The sequence below is a fragment of the Etheostoma spectabile genome, chromosome 13 (assembly GCF_008692095.1).
Source record: "Etheostoma spectabile isolate EspeVRDwgs_2016 chromosome 13, UIUC_Espe_1.0, whole genome shotgun sequence".
Classification (NCBI taxonomy): domain Eukaryota; kingdom Metazoa; phylum Chordata; class Actinopteri; order Perciformes; family Percidae; genus Etheostoma; species Etheostoma spectabile.
The window spans coordinates 13,082,435-13,107,172 of NC_045745.1; the positions used below are offsets into that span (position 1 = coordinate 13,082,435).

The following is a 24,738-nucleotide window of genomic DNA, read 5'->3' on the forward strand; positions in this document are numbered from 1 at the left end:
TCAATTCGGAGGGGGGGGGGGGAATAAAAACACTGGCTGCCATGAAAGAGAGACGCAGCTCTTCATTTAGCACGGTAAACAAGAAGCTTTGAAGTCAGCCATTTAAAATAGGATTTACATGAATAAATAAATCGTGTGAGCTCAAACACTGCTCATGAAATCGCACAAGAAGGCAGACGGCGTTGGGGAATCATCTGTGATGCCAACACACATGACACTGCAAATAATAGACAGGTTACAGTCTGGGAATTATTAATAAATACCACCTGCTCGGTTTTTTGTTTTAACTCTGCAGCAATCTAATATGAGCATTCATGATCTTGGAAATATTTCCAAGTATGAATGTTATTCTTTGATAAGATGAAAAACAAAGAGTTTATATTAAACCACTTTATTGATGCCATCATTCATGGTGATGACTCTTCTCAAAGCCTCTCTCTGTCCTAAAGTTGTATGAATGAGCAATGGGATCCTTTTTTTCTTCAGTGTTGAAGTTGTGCTTCACAACCCTTTGTGTACAGTATAAAATTATACTTACAATAATAAAATCAAAAATCTCTAGGGATGGGGTTCGATACCATTTTATCGCGTCTGAATCCTTCGAAATCCCTTATTACATCTCAGGTTTAGCTGTAAACATTTGCAAGTAATTACAGAGTTTAAATAAGAAGATATGTAATCACTTTTTGTTGGCGGAGGAGGCAGAAACTCTACAATATTTAATGACAGCTTAGTTCATGTTCACAACCTATATACATCCAGAATGTGGAGGTCGGACAGAAGCGCTACATGAATGTTGTTTTTTTCTCTCCCTAATCTTTGTCAGAATTAATTTCAGACTGGTGGTTTGAGATTGGATAACTTGACAGAAGGGAAGCAACTGCTGACCCTGATTAACCTGAACATCTCCGCTTTTACTCTCAGGGTAAATGTGTTCCACTGGTGAAGGCGCTTACAAGTCACATAAATCGGCCGCCGGATTGGTCTAAATTTTTTAAAATTATAAATGAAAAACTTAAGGAGAGATAAAAGGTTTCATAAGAGATTCTTTAACGTCGGAGCTTAACTGTTCTGGCTATCGGAGCCCATCCCTAGTCCTCCCTCCTGGTTCCTAGTCACCTGCCGCCTACCTGACTCTGCTCTGGTTACATGTGTGTGTCATGGATGGAGAACAGAAATGGACGTCTGCAGCGCTGCCTGTCTCTGGATCAGTCTTTGCTTACATGATTTTAACAGCCACTGTTTGGTTCCATGTCTTGGAAGATCTCTCAAACCGGCTTTTCATCTTCCTCCTCCCTCCTGAAACTTAACGGTACGGGGGTTCAGGCTGTTGGGGGTTCGGCCTGTAAAGCTGCTGCACTCTCACCGGCCGCCCGTTAGCCGGCCAGCCACCCGGTAACTGTCCGATGACTCTGAGGCCAACTGGCTGACCGTGTCCTGGGAGAGGAGTGCTGGGGCTGAGGATGTGGGTCTGTCCCAGTTGGGGTTCAGATGTGGGGATGCTACTTTGATAGCTTGGAGCTGAGGCAGGTGGAGAAGCAGGGTAATGAGGGAGGAGGATGGCTGGCGTGAGGCCGTAGCGTACCTGGAACACTCTAAGGGGTCCCTGTGCTACGAAGCCGTTGGGCCGCTGAGGCTCCTGAGGCTGCTCCGAGTCCTTCTTAACCTCTTTGTTCCCCTCCGCTCTCTTGGTTTTACTCGGCTGCCGCTTGGCCTGCGCGACCTCCTGCATCTTCTCCGCTTGAGCCCGGCGGATATGATATGTCTTCCTGGAGCTTTGGAAGGAGTCCAGGAACTCATCCAGGATTATGTTTCCCTCCATGAATTTCTCCAGCAGCTCCTGTGAAGCAGGGCAGATAAATAAACCGACATCAGTGGACAGGACAACACACAAAGGGAGGTCCGACCGCGGGGACGCGTTCAAACAAACTCCTGTAAGTATAAAGAGGATTTAATTAGCTCGGGCATGTTTCCCCACGAACTTTGGCATAGTTTGGCCGCTACACAATTTCACTGTGAGTACATTTTACTCAGCTAACAAAAGGTCCATGTATCCATGTGCTGCAACTGTTACTTTTGGCAACGCTTGAAAGCCGTGTGATCTGTCTCTGTATGTGTTCCCAGGATGAGAGAAGCTTCGTCTGGTTGAGCTGAACATTGAGGACAGAAGTTATATTTGTTAAGTAATCACTGCATAAACCCCATTGATTGTTTAAAAGCCAATTGTGGGACTAAAAAGAAGAGGGTTTATTCACTATTCATTTCATCAGTCATGTAAATGAGGGATCCTTAATAGTGGTAAGGGATTAAAGAAACATTTCGGCTAGTGGAACCATTCTTTCATGGTCATGTATAAACAACATAAACACATCTCAAAAAATGGTTTTACAAATACAAATTTGCATGACAAAGATTTTGTTCAGGTAAGGTATCATATACAGTATGTGAGATCAGTGTGGTACGATGAAAGAAAAGCTCAGCCCATCACAATGTTACATTTTCTGTTTATCACACAGAAAAGCTGAAAAACCTGCACCCCCTAACCCCTGTAATCATCAAATGTTTGGCATTTTTGCTTAAAAAATGTCTTAACTGACTAATTGATTATTCAAATGGTTGACGGATTTCTGAATTAAGCAACTGATTGATAGTTTCATCCCTAAATGTGTTCTCACTGTCCCGTGTAACCTGATTTCTCCCAGTGACCTGGTGTTACACCTGGTTTTTACTCTCTGACTGACCTGCTGTTTAACAATTAATGAGGACTAAAATGTGGTTCTCAACAAGTGAAAACCCCAGTGTTGTTTAAAGATATTTCTATCTAGAAAAGTCCTAAACAAGGAGACACAACACCGAGATTTAAAGGATAAGTCTTTTTTTTTTTTTTAACTTTTCTCACTGTCATAGTTTCTCTTATCAAACCTCATGAAAAGACAAAAACAACAATGTGTTTGTCTGTCTTTTTATACTATACGACGTCCCTACCCTGTCTGAAGCCCATTCATTTTACTGACAACGTAAAAAATGTTTTTTTCTTTTGAAAGGCACAGTATTCATTAAATCTGCTGGCCACTGTTGTTTTAAGCAAATCCAACAGTAGTAAATAGTGCATTTTTGGGTACTATTTTTAGCTGCAGATTAATAAACATTTACGGCAGCAGGATGGCGTATGTCAGATTAAATCAAAATAAACCAACAACGAGTACAAATAGCAATGCAGATTAAAACTAGACGATTTCCTAGGCAGATATTGATTTGGGACTATATTGGGTGGAAGTAGCCAACAGCCGAAGTACATGGCGCCAAGATAACACGCAGCACCTCTGTGAGTACAGGTCTAATATGGGTTGATCTATCCTGTAAAATAACCATGCGTCATGTTTACAGTGATCACTTACTCTGTGGACAGCTGTTTATTGGCTCTATCTTGACTGTCTGAGAAGTCATCCTCTTCGTCTCTCACAAAATACACCATATTTATCGGCATTTACTGTCTACTACAGGAAAAATATCCTATATACACTACTATATAATAAATTATTCCCGCCGGGTATGTTGAGGGACGTTGGGGGAATTTAAGATGCTGCGTTATCTCTGCGCCCATGTAGCAGTGCTTTGGCTGTGCTTCCACCCGATATAGTCCGAAGTCAATATCTGCCTAGGAAATCGTCTAGTCTTAATCTGCAAAGGCCACAAGACATCATTAGGTTGTTGTTGTTGTTGTTTTTTGTTGGCACACTTTTCCTCACAACATGCTAACTGGCAACATAGGATTCCATTCACTACGCTAAGCTAACTAGCGGCGGCGCTGTCGGTGTTGCACCGGACTAAAACAATTCATGCATGAGACATAAAAAATGCGTTGGCCCACCTATCTACAGCTAGGAGAGACCATAACAAGCCCTATTTCAACAAATGGTGCCGTACTCCTTTAAAGACAAGTCAGTTTTAAAGGCTAAAACAGAGACTAATGCCATTTTTCCATTACTACTCGACTTGACTCTACTCGCCTTTTTTGGTTTTCCATTAAGAAAAAAAGTCCCTGGTACCTGCCAACAGGTACTGTTTTTAGTACCACGTGACGGTTCCAAGCCAGCTGAGGCGATCCCAAAAGGTGACGTGAAAACCTGCGGACTACTGATTGGTCAGAGAGAATTGTCACTAATCACTGCATCATCATTGCTAGCAACAGACGGGGGTGTCCTGAACAAACACAAATAGTTTTTTTTGCTGCCTCCAGCTGAAACTGAATTTGTCCTCCGGCTGTGTGTGTCGCGTTAGGTCACGGCAAAATGAGGTGGTACTAAATCTGTAATGGAAAATGGAGGACGGGGCACCGGGGCCAAGTCGAGCTGAGCCGAGTAGAGCTAGTGCTTGCAATAGGTAAGCTCCATAAATGTTAATTCTGTCATTGTTCAACGTCCTTCCATTTACAGTCACTTGCCACTGGCCAGCCCTGTCGTGTGATTGGTGGAGTTTGTGGTTTATTACATCTCCTCCCACTGTGTCTTCCCCCACTGTGAAGGGAGAGTTTCTCCATCTGGTGTGGACGCCGTTAAACAACCTTAGGTCGCAGGGAATGTTATTGGCCCTACAGCCAACATACAACAGCTGTTACAGGCAAAGCTCATTATTTTTTTTAATGTAATTAATTATTCAAAAGTTTGTCAGAAAATGAATTGATAAATTATTAATCGTTTGAGTAATAATCCTTGATCTCAGCTACTCAAATGTGAGTTTTTTAGTGCTTTTGTTTGTCTTATATGACAGTAAGCTTAATATTTTGACGTTGTTCCACATATCCATATATTTTGCTGACAAAACGATTTATCCACAAATTATTCTGAAGATTGATTTATCAATTGATCTAATGCGACCCTAGATACAAGTATACAGATGAACAAATAACAATATTGAACGATCAGCCATCCAAGTTGTTCGTCTCTGATTTTTTATATTTTGTTTTGATTCATGAATAAAAATGGCCTTAAACTTGGTCATTTGAATTAGTTATTGCAGAGAACCTTTTTATCAGTTTATGCCAACAAAATATATCCTTATCAACTAAACTAAGCGAATTACTATTTATTTATTTTCAGCTTCTCCAGTTTTTTCACTGTTTACAATCTCTTTATTGTCAGTAACTTGATCTTTGACACATAATACAAAAACTAAAAACTTAATTTCCTTTATCAGATTAGGGAATTAAAAGAAACCTGGTGGATTTATCAAGATTTCTGCTGGAGAATACTTCATTATTAAGCCACAGAGGTGTAGTATGTTGTATGAAGGTAATCCAATACACCTTTTTTCTAATTCATGCAGCAGCCATGGGGTTATCGACAAAACGAGTTGGCAGAAATACAGCAAGAAAAAAGGAAAAGGACTATTGAATACAAATTAAAAAAAGAAGTTGTATGACCGTAACCATAACCTCGTCCGTTTGCTATTGTCTGTGATGGCTGCTCCCAACTGACTGGCTTTACAGCGAGAGCGACAGTTTGCTAATCCACAACCTAATAGAGCTAATATCAACTTTGCCATATTTCGGTTAGTCAGCAGAGAGAGACTTACAGAAGTGGTCGCTATGGCAATGCCCGTCCATGAATCTGGGGGTGTGGCGTTTCTGAATGGGGGTGGGGGGGGAGGGGGTTATATTTGTTTGGCAGTTCAAATATCAACAATCTCGGTGCAGCATCACTCACTGCACCTTTTAACTAGTTTTTTTGAAAGTTTTTTTGTACCTGTGTGTGCATGACTAAAACACCACCAACAAAAAACATTGTGCAGCCCCTAAGAACATCAGTCCCCTCTTGGCAGCAATCTGACAGCTTTAACACATAATCGGCAGCTAAAATGAAGCTGTGAACTGGAGTTAAAACCTCAACCGGTCTGTGTGCCCACATATCTGTGAAAATAAAGGCAAAACAAGCTTACTTTAAATGCTGAGGTGTGATTCAAACCACTGCAGCCCTCTTGTGATGAGTGAGTGACAACATAAATCTGTTTGAGTGATTTATATGAGAACAGAGGACAACGAGAAGTTTCGTTTCCTCCATCAGATATCCGTTTTCATGTTGGTACCTGACAAGAAATCTTCCTAACAAGGAAGTCTGTTTGACTTTAGGCAAGAGAAGAAGAAACTGTCGGCCGGAGTCTTTAAAGGCAGGGATTTTTTGTCTGACACCAGGACCAAGGGAAAACATGCTTTTCCCGAATTTCACAGTCACAGTGGCACAGTTCTTATTACTTCTGAATTCTGAAAGAGGTTTTGGAAACTGCTGCTTTTCTTGTCACAAAATCAAGAAGGAACGACCCTCCAAGTGCCGAATCTCAAACAACTTAGATAGTAACAGACGAAGAGACAAAGACTATGTATTGATTCAGGTCTACTAAAACCCAGAGCTACGGTTAGAAACACATATATTTCAAACTGCTATGAGTGTATTTATCGAGTGATCGAAGGTATGAAATAACAGACCTGTACCAAACATTTACCGATACGGCCGTCTCATATACAAATGTACTGAGGCTGAGCGAGGCTGTTTGGCATGTTCTGGGTGTTGCTTAATCAATGAGTGGGACAGGCTTTCTAATGACTGAGCCATGGAGGTATTGATTAGAGCAGTGCGACGTGGGGGAGGTGTGCCGAGCGAATCAATCCAAGCCTGGAGCAGCAGTGTGGGTTTCATCTGTGAATAACTCTTCCTCGCTGTCCTAATCGATGCCAAAAGAACATGCAAGATATAAACAGGACTACTTGTTAATGCATCATTTGAACAGAAGAAGCTTTTTGTACGTGATGCATATTCAGGACAAAAATAAAATCATGCAGACTGTCCAAATATAATTGTTTTTATTCCAACAAGGATGTTCCCACTTTTATATGTTTCATGTTTACACAGAGCCTACGAGGAATTTGCCTGATAGGATATGCATAAGCCAACACGTGATTTGATCTTGAAAGTCTAACTGGAAGCACAAAAACCATCCATTTTGCAGCCAAAATTCAATGCAGTCCATAAAATAAATCTTTTATTGTCTTGTTTTTAAATACTGAATGCAATAAATGATCTTTGGAGAAACATCAAAAAATGCTCCTTTAGCCCTTTTTTTTTTTTTTTTTTTTTACAGGGGCACTTGCTGAAATAATGTTGCTTCATCCCCAAGATCAAATATATATACAAAATCCTTAAAATTGTAAAATCTGAATGCAGGATTGACAGAACACATGAAGAGTATGTGCAGGGGTTTCTGCAGAGACTCCCCTGGTAGGAGTGGGTTTAGTTGCTCTCAGATGTTGTTGTACTGCTCCCTCATGTCTTTAGAGATCAGATTGCACAGAAGTGGGTGGGCTGTCAGCTAGACTGCAGGCTGTTCAAGAATCATCCACTGTTCTGCCAAAGTGATGAAAGACTGTTCGATTCTCCCCAAGAACAGAGAATAAGAGATCCATTTTAGGAGCTTTTTGTTTGTTTGCTTTACCTCTGACTGCTCCTCAGCATGTGCCACCTCTTCCTGCAGGAGGTTCTGCGCCGTCTGCAGGCTGTGCTTCTGGACACGAGCCTCTGCAAAGACAAAGACACATCACTGATGCATGTGTAGAGAGGAAGATGAGGTATTACGTCACTGGGGTTGGAAGAAAAATCCAGTAACCAAGAAACCACAGCAGAGAAAATTATTTTCCAAATCACAAAAGAGCCCTGAGGGTATGTGCTGACGAGGAGATGGTGGTGATGGGATGGACAGTTGTTGGCTAGAAAAAAGGGAAAACAGAGCCTGTAAATATTAAATTGAGACATTTTGGGAAGCTGGTTTTAGTTTGGTTCGACCACGAGACTGAAACCCATTTTGGAGTCTCATTTTTGCCGTCTACTCATTACTTTCTCAAATACAACATTTAGATGTTTTCCTCTTCTTTTAAATCTATAAAACTTTTTAACGTTTATCCAAGCTCTCTTTAACGTCGTACCTCAACAAAAATGCCTGAGAGCTCAGTTTTCATGTTCATGCAGATGCCATGTTTGAAATATTTACTGTATGTTCATGCAATACAAAAAAAAACATACACTACCGGTCAAAAGTTTGGGGTCACTTACAAATTTCCATGCCACTCCATTATAGACAGAATACCAGCTGATCTGAGTGGGTGGCTGATCTTTAATGTAATATCTACATTACCCATTATCAGCAACCATTGATCCAATGTTCCAGAGGCACATTCTGTTTACTAATCTGATATCATTTTAAAAAACTAACTGAGAAAACACTGGAGAATCCTTTTGCAATTATGTCAGCACATAATGTAATTTGAAAACTGCTAACCGGGTTAAAAAAACAAGGCAACTGATCTCAGCTGTATTTCTGTCTATAATGGAGGGCAATGGAAATTTCTAAGTGACCCCAAACTTTTGACCGGTAGAGTGTGTGTGTGTGTGTGTGTGTGTGTGTGTGTGTGTATGTGTGTATATGTATGTATGTATGTTAATATATATATATATATATATATAATATATATATATATATATATATTATATATAAAAATCAAATAGAGTGACTGAAGAGGTGGTTAGGACAACAATTATAGTTTACGCTGGAGTGCAGAAAAAACATAAAAATGGCAAAAAATAAAAAAAAGGTTTTGTGCATATACACTTGATCTAATAAGACATGCATAAAATAATAAGACAAAACACAAAGGCTGATCTACTTTATCACATTACATCTGACCACCTCATGTTTCATGCTCTAAGAAGCCAATTCTCCACCTTTAAACATGACTGGCCTCTGACATGGAAGATCACTGTGAGAGAAGGGGACTTTCACAAGCATGTTTAAGGCTTAAGCATGGAATGACAACAAAATAAAAACTTCGGTAGACAAAACATATGCTGTATATGTCAAAATCTAACAAACTCATTTATAGGTATATTTTTTTAAATCACGCACGGAAATCTTTGCATCGAGACGCATCGATAATCGAAAATCTAAATGGAATCTTGAGATGCCCAGAGATTCCCACCCCAAATAATGACTGACAATATATTATTTTGTTATTGTGATGCATTAGGGCAGCAAACTGTTCAGATGCTTGTAAGAACCAATTTTGCTGTTCACCTTTTGTTTTCCCTTCATATAAGTTTGTCTAACCTGTGAGTGCAAATAAAACCTGACAGTCTTTAGCGCTGTCCCCATGTTCCCAGATCCCAGCAGTTAAAATGGCCAGAACAATGGTGTTATTACTGATTTGAATGATGGCCAAAACTACAAAATGTGACCCAAGTTGTAAAAACAAAAAAATTAAGCAAATCCCCAGAGCTTTGAAATATATTAAATTTATGGATATGTCCGACGGCTAAAGTTAAATTAAAATTGGATTGGGCTGCCCTGGTGGCCTTGGGGTTCAGGTGCAAACCATAAACCACAACATTTGGTTATGTTGTTTTCCCATCTCTGAATGCAGAATTTAATTTCCTGTCATCTCTTCACTGCTAATAAAAGATAATAAAGCAAAAGGTTTTCAAATTGTGAGGGGGAGTTTACATCAACATGGTCAACAGCTGTTACTCACAGTTCATAAAGGCTGTTAAGGTACTTTAAATCCATTAGTGCCCGAAATGCGTTTGAAATGTGCATTCCTCTTTGAAGTCATAACTCAGTCAAATCTAACCAAAGAGACATGATACACATATCTTTAGATTCTGTGTGACTTTAACTTCCCGAGGATATCATTACCTCAAATGTCCACAGACATTGAAAAAAAAGACCCTTGTTAAAACTGAAGAACTTGACAATCATCATCATCATAATTTTAGTATCAAAGTAAATGTGCTGTATTTATATAGCGCTTTTCCAGTCTTAACAACTGCTCAAAGCGCTTTCACATCTACAGGAAACATTCACCATTCACACACATTCATACACTGTGGCGGGGGCTGCCGTACAAGGTGCCACCTGCTCATCAGATAAACATTCACACACATTCACACTCCGATGCGCAGCACCGGGGGCAACTCGGGGTTCAGTGTCTTGCCCGAGGCAAGACACTTCGACAATGACTGCAGGGGCGGGGATCGAACCACCAACCTTCCGATTGGCAGGCAACCGCTCTACCACTGAGCCACAGCCGCCTCTTAATCCAGTGATAGTTTTTACACGTCTTAATGTGTAAAATGCAGACAGGAACTGCTAATATCTAACTTGGCATACTTTTAATGTTTGCCAATTTGCCAAAATGTAAACAAATTTGCTCGTTTTTAAATTGTATAGTTTCTAATTCCCCTCCTATTCTTATTTAAGTTTTGTATACCTCTCTTGGTTTATTTTTGACTTTCTCTTTTACTTTATGTAATTTATGTTCTTGTGGTGCTGCAACAACCAAATTTCCCCTCTGGGGGATCAATAAAAGCTTATCTGATCTCAGCTTACATAATGTCTTTACGGGGCTCAACTTGTAGCCCAGCTTGAGATTTGCTTATTTTATCATGAAAAACACAAACACAAAACTACACTTCCACTAGTGTCACATCTATGTGACGACAAACACATACAGGCAGAAATGGCCACAGCTGGCTTGATAAATATGTATAAGCACAGCAAATACTCAGCATGTGTTCACCTCCTGGGGATTGCGGCTGGTCATCATTTTAAACAGGCTTGACCAAGCTGACTGCCAAGTGTGTCTTGTACCTCCAAGAGATGCTGTGACAGCCCTGCTCCCCCCACAAGTCAGACTGGATTCAACGGAGCCTGAGGGGCAAATAAAGGTCAGAGTAATGACCTAATAACTCTAAGCCTCGGAGGTAAATCTCCACAGAAAGAGAGAAAATAGGCATCGTATGGAGGCAGCTGTAATTTTAGTCCAGTTGCTTTAAATGTTCCCCGCTTGTCACTGAAGTAATGCAGCTTGGCAGCCAAATCATTTACAAAGATCTTTACAGGTGATAAACACCCTTTAGAAGCTTTCTGAGCAGAAAACCCTAATGGCTTCAACAAACTTCACAGTACGTTCTGCTTTCTATAACCCTGTCACCCCAGCATTAATAATCCATCGCTCAATGTTACATTTCTGCGTTCTGGCCATCAATGTGTGAACATCCAATAGTAAAAATCAAGCAAGCATTAAGGAATGGCCCTGTTTATGACCCCACACAGCACATGTGGGGAGATGGGGGTGTAATGAGAGGTGACAGCCAAGCAAACAAATACACCCACAGCAGCTGTGTGTGACCTACATTTGAGGAGGTGGAGAGTGAAGGGGGTGTGGTGTTGACCTAGAGGCCAGTGGAGCGTACAGCATATACTGCTGCACTTACAAGTGAGTGAATAGTACCACGCTTCGTCTGGGAGCAGACATGATATGATGAGGAGTCAAGTAGAGCTGGGCAATATATGGATATTATATCAATATATGAGACTAGATATCATATTCGATTTTGGATATCTTAATATCGTAATATGGCATAAGTGGTGTCTTTTCCTGGTTTTAAAGGCTAAATTAGAGTAAAGTGATGTCATTTTCTGAACTAACCAGACTGTTGTACTGTTCTATTATTTACCTTTACCCACTTAGTCATTCTATCCACATTACTGATGATTATTTATCAAAAATCTCATTGTGGAAATATTTTGTGAAAGCACCAATAGTCAACACTACAATTTTGTTGCGGTGCTGATATCGAGGTATTTGGTCAAAAATAATTGTGATATTTGATTTTCTCCATATCGCCCAGCCCTAGAGTCAAGGCAGTCACACTGCTGGTTTGAGCACTGTGAAGGCTATAACCAAAGTTTATCTGTATAATGTTTCCCTATAAAGGCCCTTATTGACTAAGCAACTGGCTTTGGGTGAAGGCTTTGCTTCACACCAGACATTTAATATAACTTGATTGGAGCTGAAACGATAAGTCAATAAAAATTGATCAAATAAATAATGTCTATTCATATGTTTAAAATGTTCAAGTCATCAATATGCGATACAATACACTGTGCATCAGGGTTGGGTAATTGCTTTCATATGTCCAAATGTTGTTACTCAAGGTCGTAGATAGACCATCCAATCGCCAGTGGAACATCCTTTATTATGCAGGATTTAAAACCTGAATATCATGTTAACGGGTGTCATGTTAAATTCACCGCTCCCCTCTCCATCTTGGGTGTGGTTAAGCATCTGAAAGAGCTTTGAAACATTTAAGCTTTCTGCAAACAATAAAGTATACTTGATTAAACATAACAAGTGTGAACATGAATAAAATATTTAAACATTAAAAGGATTTAATAGCAATGTCTCCTTTATATAAAGATATTAAATATCTTTGGGTTTTCGACTGTTGGTTGCATAAAACAAGCTAAGTGAGACACGGCTAAAATTGTAAAAGTCAATGATATTTGCAGCTAATTTAAGCAAAAATGAAGATACCTTGCCAAAGAACAGACTGCTTGTCAGGGATAATTTTTCTGACTTAATGGAGAAACTAGATAAAACCCAAACCATCTGAATTATACTCACACGGATCTACACAGAGGGATGAACAGCAGTTGGTCAAACAGATGGACCAACTGGCATCACCTCTCTTTGGCCCCGCTGTTAAAAGTTAACAATGTCCAAACTATGGAAAACATATTTTCCTACTTAACCCTCGTGTAGCATCGATCCAGATTTCTGTCTGAACGGTTTGCGCTGGAAGTACTTTCTACTGAAGAAATTGTCCTTATAATCCTCAGAACAAGCTAATTTTAGAACATCGACACTGTTCCTGAAACTTTGCTGTGAGGACCTAAAATGAAACCTCCTTCTTCTCCATTGAACCTGGACAAATATAACCCAAACGATCACGTGGTGGATAAAATAAGCAAATTGAAAAACTGCTTCACATTGTAAGTGCAAACTTAATGCTAAAATGAATGGTTGATGAACAGAAATTAAATTAACAGCTAATTTGAAGTTATTTATTTAAACAAAAACCTTTCAAAACGTGAATATTAACTGGTTTTCTTGTGAATATAGTTGGGATTTGGACTGCTGATTGGACAAAACAAGACATTTGAGGAAGCCATGGGAACTATTTTTGGACATGTTATATCTAAATGATTTATCAATGAATCTAGAAAAGAATTGTATAAATATCAAACTGTTTACACAGCAAATGTGAAGTTGTGCTGTCTCTCTCAGTTTTACACCAATATAAATGAATAATCTTTGGATTTTGATTAAATAAAACCAGTTATTTAAGGATTCAGCTTGGGCTTCGGGAAATGGCAATTGGCATTTTTCAGCATAAAAAAAAAGAAAAGCTTACTTAATACATTCCTTGTATGTGTAAATGTAATGACACACAAAGATCATATTATAATTCTACTGTCTTTCACATTGTAAATGGTTACATCATATTGTAACTGATGTAGTACAACATTATTTTTTAAGAATAAAACACAACCTGTTATGTGCTCTGCTTATCTAATATCTTCCGCATAAACAGGCAGGATACTGTGTTATAACGGACCAGGCTGTGCGTGTGTAGATGTGGACTGTGTGTGGTTATTATGTAGCAGACTGGTGTCATTTACATGTAATTTAATGAAGGTAAACACAGTGGATGGTTGTGTGTAGTGATACTACATTGTGACACTGAACACCTGCAAATGGCTACAGTCTTATCAACATCTGTTCTGCAGACGTTCCTGCTTTGATCACATTAAACGTTATTTTTTGAATGGCTAATTAAACACATCTACTGGTTGACGAGTGTTTCACTTAAATTGTTTATTTACATTGTAGGCATTAATCCATTATGTGGCTCATTTAGTTCAATTATGTTTTTGTGAAGTGTGCAAATCAATCACAAGATAGTGGAACTGCTCACTTATTATTGAGACAATCCTTTGAAAAATGCAAATAACATTTAGACTGATTTACGGTGATGAACAGAAACGTCAGTAAAATACCAGTGCACAATGCCTTTTCTTACAGCGTCCATCTTGCCCTTAAGCACAACAGATTTCCACATTTCATGCAGGACCCGGCTGCTGCTTACATTGTCTCTGGTCAAAAGGCTGACAGATATCAATGCAACTAACTGATGAAGCGCCAGCCGGAAACAACACAAACAGACTCTACTGTAATGAATGGTTAAGAGAAATCAAGTGAAGAAAGGCAGTTTAACACGCTGGGCAAGCATTCTGCTGCTGATTATACACAAATAGGTCAGGTTATTACAGATGGGCCATTGCAGGGCATGGATGTATCCCAGGCTTGAAAATTAGCCAGCGAGTCAGCAGTGAATTATACCCCTGCAGCACTCCAGGCTCATGTTTGTCCTCTACTAACACAGCGTCAAAGCACGGAAACCTGAGAGGCTTTGTGTAACATCCAACACAAGTGTGATAACAGCTTCACAGCTTCGTGCGAAACAAACTGAGCGTAACACTTTGCCATTTTCAAGTTAGTTCATGAATCTGAGCTGAATGCTGCCACGCTCTAGTGACAGAAACATTTGTAATCACAATATCAGAACAATATGTAGTTCTGCCACCATCTGTTCTGTTCCTTTGCAGCACTCATCACTGTGGTGAGTCCTGTCAATCAAACAGTGTTATCAGCACAAATGGCATATTACGGATTTTTTCTTCTGTTTTGACTTGATGAGCTTTCCTTGGCCTGATCAGTCAATACCAATGTAGTCTTGCATTGCCAGAACTATCTCCACAGGGCTGTGAAATAAGGTCTGGCTAAACCATATACATTCTGGGATAGGTGAAAAATACGCTTTGGGTTGTTTCCATTTCTTTAAACTAATCCCAATCGTCTTGGGGGCGCTAAGTTCCAGGCGCAGCGACGGTGGCTCTTTAAAATAGTCTTACCGCCGTGTTTACTTCGTCCCTAGCAATTGGTCCCAAAATGTCAGTTAGATAGTGGCAGCAAAACACCTCGTAAATCTAAAATGTCTGCAACAAGCTGAGAGACACAAAGACACATTCAGATCTTTTACATCCTTTAAACCCAAAAGTGACTTGAATAATGCTTTTATTCAAATCTGAATATGGAAAGTCCCAAACAAAAAGCTTGGTTATGAGACACCATTTGCACTTTGTTCTCCAGCTACCAAACAGTCAGCTGGGTTCCCACAGGAAGTCAATATAAAAGCCTTGTCTCACAGTTCACATTCACTTAGTTCTGCTATGACAACAACAAACAAGCCCATAATCCCATTCTGATGACCACACCCAACATCACAAATAAGTATGAAAAAAAGACAAAGCGAGTACAGTCCTGCAGTAGGATATTCAGAGGATGACCTGTACTTGTGCTGCGTTCCAGACACAGTTTTTAGCCCGTAAATTACAACTTCAAGTCACGACTCATGAGAAGGTAGCAATCCAAGCAAAGTCATGACAAACCCCTTTAGCTAGCGGCTACCTAACGTTGACATTAGCTAGCGCTAACTGATACTTGCTATTTCTAGTCTGCAACATATTTTGGGCTTCATATAATAAGCATAACCTATAGTAGTACACAATTGTATGTGTATTATTTTGATAACAATGTGCAAAATTACTTTACGTTGTCTATTTATTTATATGTCTCTCCGTTAATTACCAGCATCTGTACAGCATCAACAGGGGTCGACATTGTTTATGCGTGTGTGACTGTAACTGTAACTGGGAGTACAACGATCTGGTACGAGTTTGTGAGCAGTAAGTCACAGGTTTGACTGCCGTTCCAGGGCACATTCACGGGTCGAAGGTTGTGAAAACACGAGTTACGGGTTGCCTGGGACGCAGCATTATTCTGAACTAGTGGGTGTGTGGAGGATTTACTGTGTGTTACTGTGTAATTTCTGCATTTTCATGGTTTTCTGATTTAAAAAAAGATTGGCACATGGATTACAAGAGATAAAAGAATTGGAAGAGTGGAAAGGTGCAGTCTGGCTGTTTGTCAGTAGACTGAAGAAGTCAAACAGCTGAAACCATTCAATGGCATCAAATGATCCCCCAGTCTCCCTAGAATGGATTGACTTAACTGATGCCAGCAGCCAAACAGGAGGCTGTTGTGACATGGCTTACAAATGGTGTTAAAGTTGCTTCAAAGCTGTCTTAGTGGCATGGTTCGCATAGCTAATGGTTCTTTGTCGCAAAAGGGAAGAACTATTACGCTACAGAGATAAATACCATCCATCTGCCATCAGCCCTTTTAATTTAGGATGTGCTAGTCAAGAACAAAGCTATATTTTTGGGTTTTGGAGAGTGTAAAAATAAAAGAACTCGACTGAAGCTGCTGTCAGCTGATATATTGGTACAGTCAACTGTTAAGTTCAAAATCTAGAAGAAGCTCTTACTCTTTGATTCATAGTTAGTGACACCATATCTGACACTGTGTGTGGATGTTTTAAATAGCACTGTGGCTGCGCCAAAAATATCTCACAGTAATCTGATATAATCTGCCCAATACATGACCTAATATTGCTTTTTATCAGTTAGTGTTTTTTTAAGAACAATCTAGAAAAAGTTCACTGACAACATGTCTTTTTCTCTTCTTTTCTCTTAGGACAGGACAATGCAAACCCCCACCAGGCCAGAAACATCTTTTTTAATGCCTAAAATAATGCCAAATATCCTTTGGGATTCCCCTATATTAATTCTGCAGCAGCGCATTGCATTGAAACAGGCAACTGTCTCAACTGCAAAAGCTTTTAAAAAACAGTTACAAACAAGCTTGCTAGTGAACGACAAGCTGACGTAATGACAGGCTGCGGTGGTGGATCCAATTCATGCAGATGTAAAGAGTGGTTCGATGTTGATTTCCGAAGACAACTCATAAAATGTGTGTTAAATTGAGAACGGAAACCCCCCAATCTAGGCGAAACACTGGTTTAGGCAAGTTAAGGTTTAGGATAGGGCTGCACAATTAATCGCAATTGTATCAAAATCGCACTTTGGACTAGTGCAATATCCAAATCGCAAGGGGGGCGCAATATCTGTTAATGGCAGAATATATGTCAGACCATTATGAATTGAGTATTGTGGTGCTGCAGAGATGTCCCGGCCTACAAATAATATCCTACAGACTGAAGAAAAAAATCCTTTGTTTGGTAAGGTCCTTGCAAAACTCACATCATAATCATTTACATTTCTTTCAATGTTAATAATTTTCAATGAAAATGAGAATAATGATATAAAAATGATCATTCCCTCAAATATCGTGAATCATACCGCAATATCAGTCAAAACAATTGCAACTAGATATTTTTCTCATATCGAGCAGCTCTAGTTTAGGAAATATCATGGTCTCAGTTTGATATTGAAAATTTCAACAGTGACTTGAGGCACAAGATAAAGTGTTTAGTTTACCAACTTTATCAACATTTAACCAAAACCACAATTTTCACTCCAAGTACTTTTTGTTGCCTAAACCAAAGTTCTGTGCTCTTTACGCCCACCATGCACCCTGACCACCTCCCTTAAAGCCAAAAACAGGTCTGAAAATACTCTTGGCAGCAATAACATTTCTTTCAGGAGCATGTAAATGTAATTATGCAATGTAAGAGACAGGGTTGCTTTAAAAGAGCAGGGTCATGTGTGGGCATGTTTGTGAAGATGATCTTTATCTTCTATCTCAAAAGTTAGTGGTGGTGATTAGCAACTAGGCTGGCAACAGGAAAAAGCAAAGGGAAATAGATGCCAATAATAGTTATGAGAAACTGCCTGGAGTAGACATTACGAAACGCTCAAGGTCTCGACATCACCTGGGGACCAAAACCACATCACACTCTTCCAGCTTTCTCTGGTCACAGATTTCCATCCACCAAACAGCAGGATGTATTAAACAATACAGCTGTCTGCCTTGATCCACTCCAGTTTGTCTCTGCTGTGATTTCTCGCCTCAAAATAAAAAAAAGCCCTGTCCATTCAGCTTTCTCTTACTTCTCCGCCCTTGTTGCAGAAAATGAAAATCAGATGTTTTGCAGAGGAAGAAGAGACCCCCTCCCATCCTGCTTTGCTGGGGAGGTGGGACAGCATCTGTGTAATGCACGCACACATTGACAGGAAGTTTAACATTCCACCCAACTTCCATCACTGGCCGGCAGCTGAGGCTGTGGCACAAAATCCTTTCATTACAGTAAACCAAAAACTGGGCCTGTTCCATAAAAGCTTACACTCAACAGCCATAAATAAGTAGTAGTTGACATTACCTCTGAAAATTAATGCAGCAGGATTTATTTTATCACCTGCTCTTGGCTTGGCTCTGTACACTATGAGGAATTTCTAAAGCTTGCCCATGAGGCTTAAAATTTAAGACAGAGGCTTAGGAAGACATCCTCTGGTGCTGCCTTATAGCAGGCCCGTCAAAAGCATGACTTGCCTAAACAAAGACAAGGCCCCTTTCACCCCACAAATTCCTTGACAACTGCTGCAAGCTTCCTGCTGGCATTTGATATGCTCCATTTCGTTCCCATGACCAAACTCCAGTCATGCTGAGGCTTTTCGTTGAGCAGTGGAAGGCTTGTCTCACTGACGCTCTAAAGCTTTTCTGTACTCTGATGCGAAATGTCCCTTATTTGCTACACCAGTGAGTCAAAAGTGACTGAATTGTGCTTTCTATGTGTCAAACCTTGCAGTTAGGTCTGTGTGTCTTATTGCAGTAAGACAATGAGGAGCCACTGTGGGATATCATGTATAATTAGTTTTAACCTTCAGTGGTTAGGATGCACCATATTCTCCCGTCTTGTGTGAATTCTTCTTTTGGTTTGTTTTCACTGAAGTCTAGAGAAAACCTTATGAGAGCTCTGTGGTCATTTAAGTAAATAAGAAATACAACAATAGTCAGCTGTTTAAGGTCATGGAGAAAAAGGTCCAGAAAAATGGCTTTTAGAAAGCAGCTTTTCAGTGCTACACTTTCACTTAGCAAGACCATCCAGTCCTGGAATCCAAAACAGTGACCTTGTCATCACAACCACACTCCTCTTAACTTATGTCTTGACAGCGATCGTCCACTGGCATCCCCCCCCCCAGCACCCCTCCTCCTCTTTGTGTCTTCAGTGGTGGGTCAAACTCACCACGCTGACTCTGTTTTTCCCAGCATGTGGTTGCCAGGTTGGACAGTTCCCGGTATTTTTCCGCCAGTTGGAGTTTGCCGTTATAAAGTCGGGGCTGTCGGGCGAGGCTCTCCTCGGCTAAGCTTCGATTGGTCGTCTGCAGCATCTCCCTGTCCACTTGAAGCTCCTGAAACTGTACAAAGTCAACACATTATTCTATGATGCATGCGATACAACTGTAGCAGTGCATATTTGTTGCTTTTCTCCATTTTGTATTATTGTATATTAAATATCTTTATCTTTGATCAGACAAACAAGACATCTGAAGATCTTATTCTTGAGATCTGACATTTTATAGACCCTTTCACCCTTTTCGTAGCATTAAAGAGGCGCAGAGTGCATTTATGCAAAAAAGACTATATAAATGTTTTGTTTCTCTAAAGAAAAGTTATTTCGGTGATAGGCAATAAATTGCTGAAAGAGGTTCTAGTTTCCTATACATGCACAGTTAAACCCACTACAGCTGCATGAACTCATACACCCTGAATCACCCCAGAGGAAAATAGTTTTTTGTGTACTTAAAAGCTGGGAGCTCCCTGACACAATTAACTGTTTGAATAACTTGTTGTAGGCAAACTACTTTGCCTTCTTCCGCTATGGCAAATGGAGGCGGCACAGGACACTGAATCACCTGATGGTGAAGTTCACCTGCTGAAAGTGGAAGAGGGTCAATCAGTCACATTCTTGGTGCACATCCCCCCCAAAGCCAGCCCTGGGAATTACACCGGTATCCTTCCAGTCACAAGCTTGCTTCCTTAAACCACCACCAATGGTTAAACTAGACGTTAACTTCAACAGAGCCGTAACAGACAAAAAGCTGAAGGAGGATAGCTAGATAGATAGGATAGAAACTACCACAACTGTCTGTGTCACAATGTCCCCATCCAACTGACAGGCTACTACAATAATATATGGGGGGCACCCTTGTATTATTATAGTCACCTGTCAGTGCCAGACAAAGATGAGACAGCAATCACTTAAAACAGGCACCTGTTCTCCAATCAACTGCTGCATGACATTTTATGACTTTAAAGTAGGTCAATTTTGAATACTATTAATGTCGTAAAAACAGGCATTTTTAATTAAAATCAAAGAATATAGGATTAAAAAGCCCTTTCAGCTTTTATGCTGTTTAACTTGATAATGACGTTCGTTTAAGGATTTGAAAGTGAGTTTCAAAAGCTAGACATTTCAAAATCAAGGCAAATAATCCTCATTCATTGGGATGGATTTTTGCTGTTGGGCATTGAGAGATGGTGGTCTGGGTATGTGTATGTGAGGGGGAGGGGTCACTTTCACTAGACCACAAGAAAGCTATAAATAATTCAAATGAATGCCACTCCCTTTAAGTCTTGCCAAACAATGCAGTCACGACATCACTGTAAAGAAACAGTTGGCGTCTCACACACGGACATAAAGCCACTTTGTGAGCTTCACACTGCAAAAATTGGAATAGTCTTTGACTAACCCATCAAGTCAAAGCGTTCTTGTGATTCTGCCCAGCCGGATACTTTTCTTGCTCAATTGCCTTCTTTCAACAGTCAGTCACTGAAGGCCATTTCATTGAGTCCAGAATTTACGGTGCATCTGTCTCACATTTTATGCGTTATCAAAGGATGCACGAGTCCTAAGTTCAGAGGAATTTGCAGAATGTGCCCTGTAGTTAAAGAAGGTCTGTCTGAGTGCAGAAAGAGAAACTACAGATCTGATGTCCAGTTTGAAAAATGTCCCTGCAAGGATAAGATAACATAGCTCGTTTCAGACCCACAGTCCAATCAATTGTCCTGTTTTTCTTAAACGGGAGTTTAAATGAACGCTGCATTCCTGCTTTGGCTAGCCTGCATCATTTATCAAACTGCTGCAGTCTTCAGGGAGCGTTTTTTGGGGTTTTGATGCACGGGCTGTAAAGCTGAGCTGACAGTGTTTACCATCCTTGACAAATGAAACTCGGGGAACACTTAAGTGTCAGGAGAAGAGGAGCAGCAGCACTGTTGTTTTCTGTGAACATGTGTGACCACATGAAATGCAGTAAATGTGTTTCTCTTTTATCTTAAATAAGGCTTAAGCTTAATTAGGCTTCTGCAGTCCAAAGCCATCAAGTGACATATCACGCCAAAATTGACGGTCCGCAATGACACTGACAGGGGGTGTCAAACGTCTTTTCCATGAAAGAGAATTGAAAGAGAACGCCAGGCCTGTACTCAACTGAGATAAATGAAGGGCCAGCTTGATAACTCTCTCTTTGCACCATTTCAGATGAGTTGAAGGCTTAAAGCAGCTATGATCAATATTTTTTATAAAAACAATTGATTGATCGACTATGTGCAATGAAAAGTTCTGACTAACCTGGTCTGCACTACCTGCTCAGCAATAAACAACAGACACTAGCTAATGAACATAGTGGAGCATTAAGCAGCTAAGGACGCATATTTCTCAGGAGTTGGTGGACACCAAAACGGAGATAAAACATTGAATATGCTAATGTTGCTGTATGTCTGCTGGATGTGTAAATAGGAAACCGATTGCTGAGAAGTTCACTGTATCAAAAGTTATAAGGAGATCATATTGTCAGTGTTGTGTTTACAGCTGGTCATCGCAGGTAAAAATGTGTTTTGGGGTTGCTAGTTTTGGTATCTTTGGACAGAACCAGGCAAGCCATTTCCCCGTTTCCACACAAAGCTAACCCCCTGCTGGTTATATTTAATAGACAGATATGAGAGTGGAATCGATCTTCTCAACTAACTCTTTATTTCTTGTAATTATATCTAAACACAAGCAGCCATACAAGAACTAATTATAGTCTTAACTTTCTAAATTGTGGTTTTAATATGGAACTATCTGATCAAAGAATAAGTAAACAAAACTGTAAATCTGACCAGACGTTTAATACCAGCGTATGGTGCTTTTGATACTCAATGCTGCAGAAGCATTTAGGTCCAAATGATTACATGTTTTATCTACCCTTTTAATATGACTTTTTATACCTTAGTTTGTTGGTGCGATTCTTGTTGCACTGGAAATATGTATAACAGCTTATTGTGTGTGCAAGCTATGAAAACACAAGGATTTCCCCCCCCAATAAGGCTGTAGCATTCATAATGATGAATCATCATGAATGATTAAACTCAGTGGTTTACATAACGTTCATCATTAACATGAGATTAATGAAGCACCAAGAGCTCATATGGAGATGAGACATGTGTAACCAGTTGGCCATGATAACCAGGTGGAAAGTAACTAAGTACATTTACTCTACTCCACCTTTACCAGCTGCAACATTAAAGTAATGAAAACATGACTGCATCCATAGTAACAATCTAATAATATAATATATATTATTCTTAAGTGGTCTATTCTGCATATTGAGTACTTTTGGAACTTAAAGTATATTTTGATGCTAGTAGTGTTAATAGGACTTTTTTACAGGACAAAATACATTTCTGATCTGCTACTACACTATGAACCACCCAGACCTCTCAGGTCATCTGGGACAGGTCTGCTTTCTGTCCCCAGAGTCAGAACTAAACAGGGGGAAGCAGCATTCCGTTTCTATGCTCCTCATATCTGGAACAAACTCCCAGAACACTGCAGGTCCGCTGCTACTCTCAGTTTTTTTAAATCAAGACTGAAGACCTTTCTTTTAAATGTTGCCTTTCTCTAAATGATTGTAGATTTCTTTAATGTTTAATTCCTTATACTGGACTGTAACTTTTATTCTTGTGTATTATCTTTTTTTTAATGTGTTTATTGTTTTTATGTATAGCACTTTGAATTGCCCTGTTGCTGAATTGTGCTATGCTATTAAAGCTGCCTTGCTATACCAGTGAGGATAACACTCAGACTTAGTATAATACTGGGAGACTGGCTACTCACAGGACAACTGTCCTCTGCACAACTCAAGCTCTGTATTATTAGTTAATGACAGACAAATGGGAGCCTGAATGAATAGTTTCTAAAACACCCCCAAGCTCTCTGGATCGTGGCTCTGAGTCAAACTGCTCTGCTCCCAGGGGGGAGTATTGTATGACTTCTTGGTGAGATCCAACCACTGTGGCTCCATCATCCCAATTCATTCACAGAGCTAGGTTTCAAATGTCACATTTTAGGCAACAAAATCACATGACATTCAGGTTTGGTCATATCAAAGCAGAAGAGTGTAGTTGAAGACAGCAACGCAAATCTGGTTCTCAAAGTGGGGGATACAGGAATATCAAATGTTGAATCTCCTAGTTAATTAATTCCTGGAAGTTGGTACAATAACAGAAAGAACATGTATGACGACGACAATAACCCACCCACCCAGCTTTGTAATGTTTCACTAGACACACTGTTGTTATGAATCCACCCATAGCTGTGAAAGCCATGCAATTCTATAGCCTACTGAATCCTGACTGAGACTCTTTTCTGTTTGAGCACCCCCTTTGAGGCAAATCTAAGCAAAATGAGGACCATTAAAAAGTTTGAAAACCACTGGTACACCTTCAGTGTGTGTGTGTGTGTGTGTGGTCATGTAGCCTCGAAAAGTGTCTCTCTGACATGGGGAGTAGGCACGTGGAATTCCTTTAAAAAATCTGGCCTTTTTTATTTGCCATGTTAAAGCTACACTCATGAAAGAATACGTTTTAAGATGTTTTTTAATTGTCAAGAGATCACTGCTCAATTTGGCATTAATCCAATACAAGACCCAACTTGCTGCAGTAAAAGTACATTTTAATTTAGAATGAACTGCTCGCCAACGTATCTTTCGATGGAAGGACTGAAGACGACCAGTTGTCAAAGTTGGAATTGTGTTTAAACAAGTCTTGCTATGTGTGCTCAAGTAATGCCGAATTTTATGGTATGCAGTAAGAACTCTAATAATTTCTCAAGTCTTCTTCTACCTCATGTGTAAGTCTTCTAAGGGATGAAACACTTAATTGCCAGATTTTCAAAAGGGAGTTCGACGTAAGGACTCCAGCCATATAACGGCGCGTATAGGGTCTTCAACATCTCGATATGATGCTTCCTGCACGATAAGAACGCTCGCAATTTAAAACAATCACTTGTACAGAGAAACGCACAAATAAATAACCCCCTTAGTTTTATATTCGCTTCAATAACGTGAACTAGTAACTTACCGCAAATATTAGGAGCAAAGCTCATGGAAACGAATTGGAAATCCAACCACTCGCCACGCAGACAATCGATGAGCCATGTATAGCGGATTTGCTTTACACACCGTACATCAAATGACATAAACGTTCATTTTCAGCGAACACAAAACGGTACATAAAATGCCTGAAACCGCATCATTAGCTACCAGAAGATATTTAACAAAGCGTTGATACAACTCAAATTCCTTAAGGCACTTTGGTTCTTTGGGGGAACAGAGGATACCTTACCTTTTCATTGAGTCGAAGGATTTGGTCCATTTTGTCGTCGTTTTGTAAAAGCTCCCTAAGCTCACTTGTGCTTAAAGCTCTGTAGCCGTCAGGGCAAGTGTTTGACTCCTTCAAGTTGGACATTTTATTCCCTTAAAATGCGGCTGAAGACGGTTTAGGAAACATAAAGTCCGCACAGCGGTTACATCTCGCTCACATTGGAATGCGATGCGATCAGCCAGCATGCAGCAGCGTCAATTCAACCCTACTAATCGTCAAGCGTTGGA

General features: G+C 40.0%; 1 protein-coding gene across 1 annotated transcript; it reads right to left on the reverse strand.

The window, feature by feature from the left end:
- Positions 1-378: 378 nt before the first annotated feature.
- vps37d (VPS37D subunit of ESCRT-I) lies at positions 379-24,738 on the reverse strand. Its single transcript, XM_032534493.1, has 4 exons — positions 24,473-24,738; positions 19,053-19,224; positions 7,486-7,568; positions 379-1,840 (listed from the first exon to the last, which is right to left on the reverse strand). Exons 1-4 carry the CDS (start codon positions 24,593-24,595, stop codon positions 1,307-1,309), a joined length of 912 nt encoding a protein of 303 aa, XP_032390384.1. The 5' UTR covers positions 24,596-24,738; the 3' UTR covers positions 379-1,306.

Coding starts and splice junctions, on each gene's coding strand:
- vps37d (XM_032534493.1), bottom strand. CDS start 24,595: ATGTCCAACTTGAAGGAGTCAAACACTTGCCCTGACGGCTACAGAGCT. Junction 7,569..19,052: donor GGAAAAACAGAGTCAGCGTG/GTGAGTTTGACC, acceptor TTGTCTTTGCAG/AGGCTCGTGTCCAGAAGCAC. Junction 1,841..7,485: donor ATGCTGAGGAGCAGTCAGAG/GTAAAGCAAACA, acceptor CCTGCTTCACAG/GAGCTGCTGGAGAAATTCAT.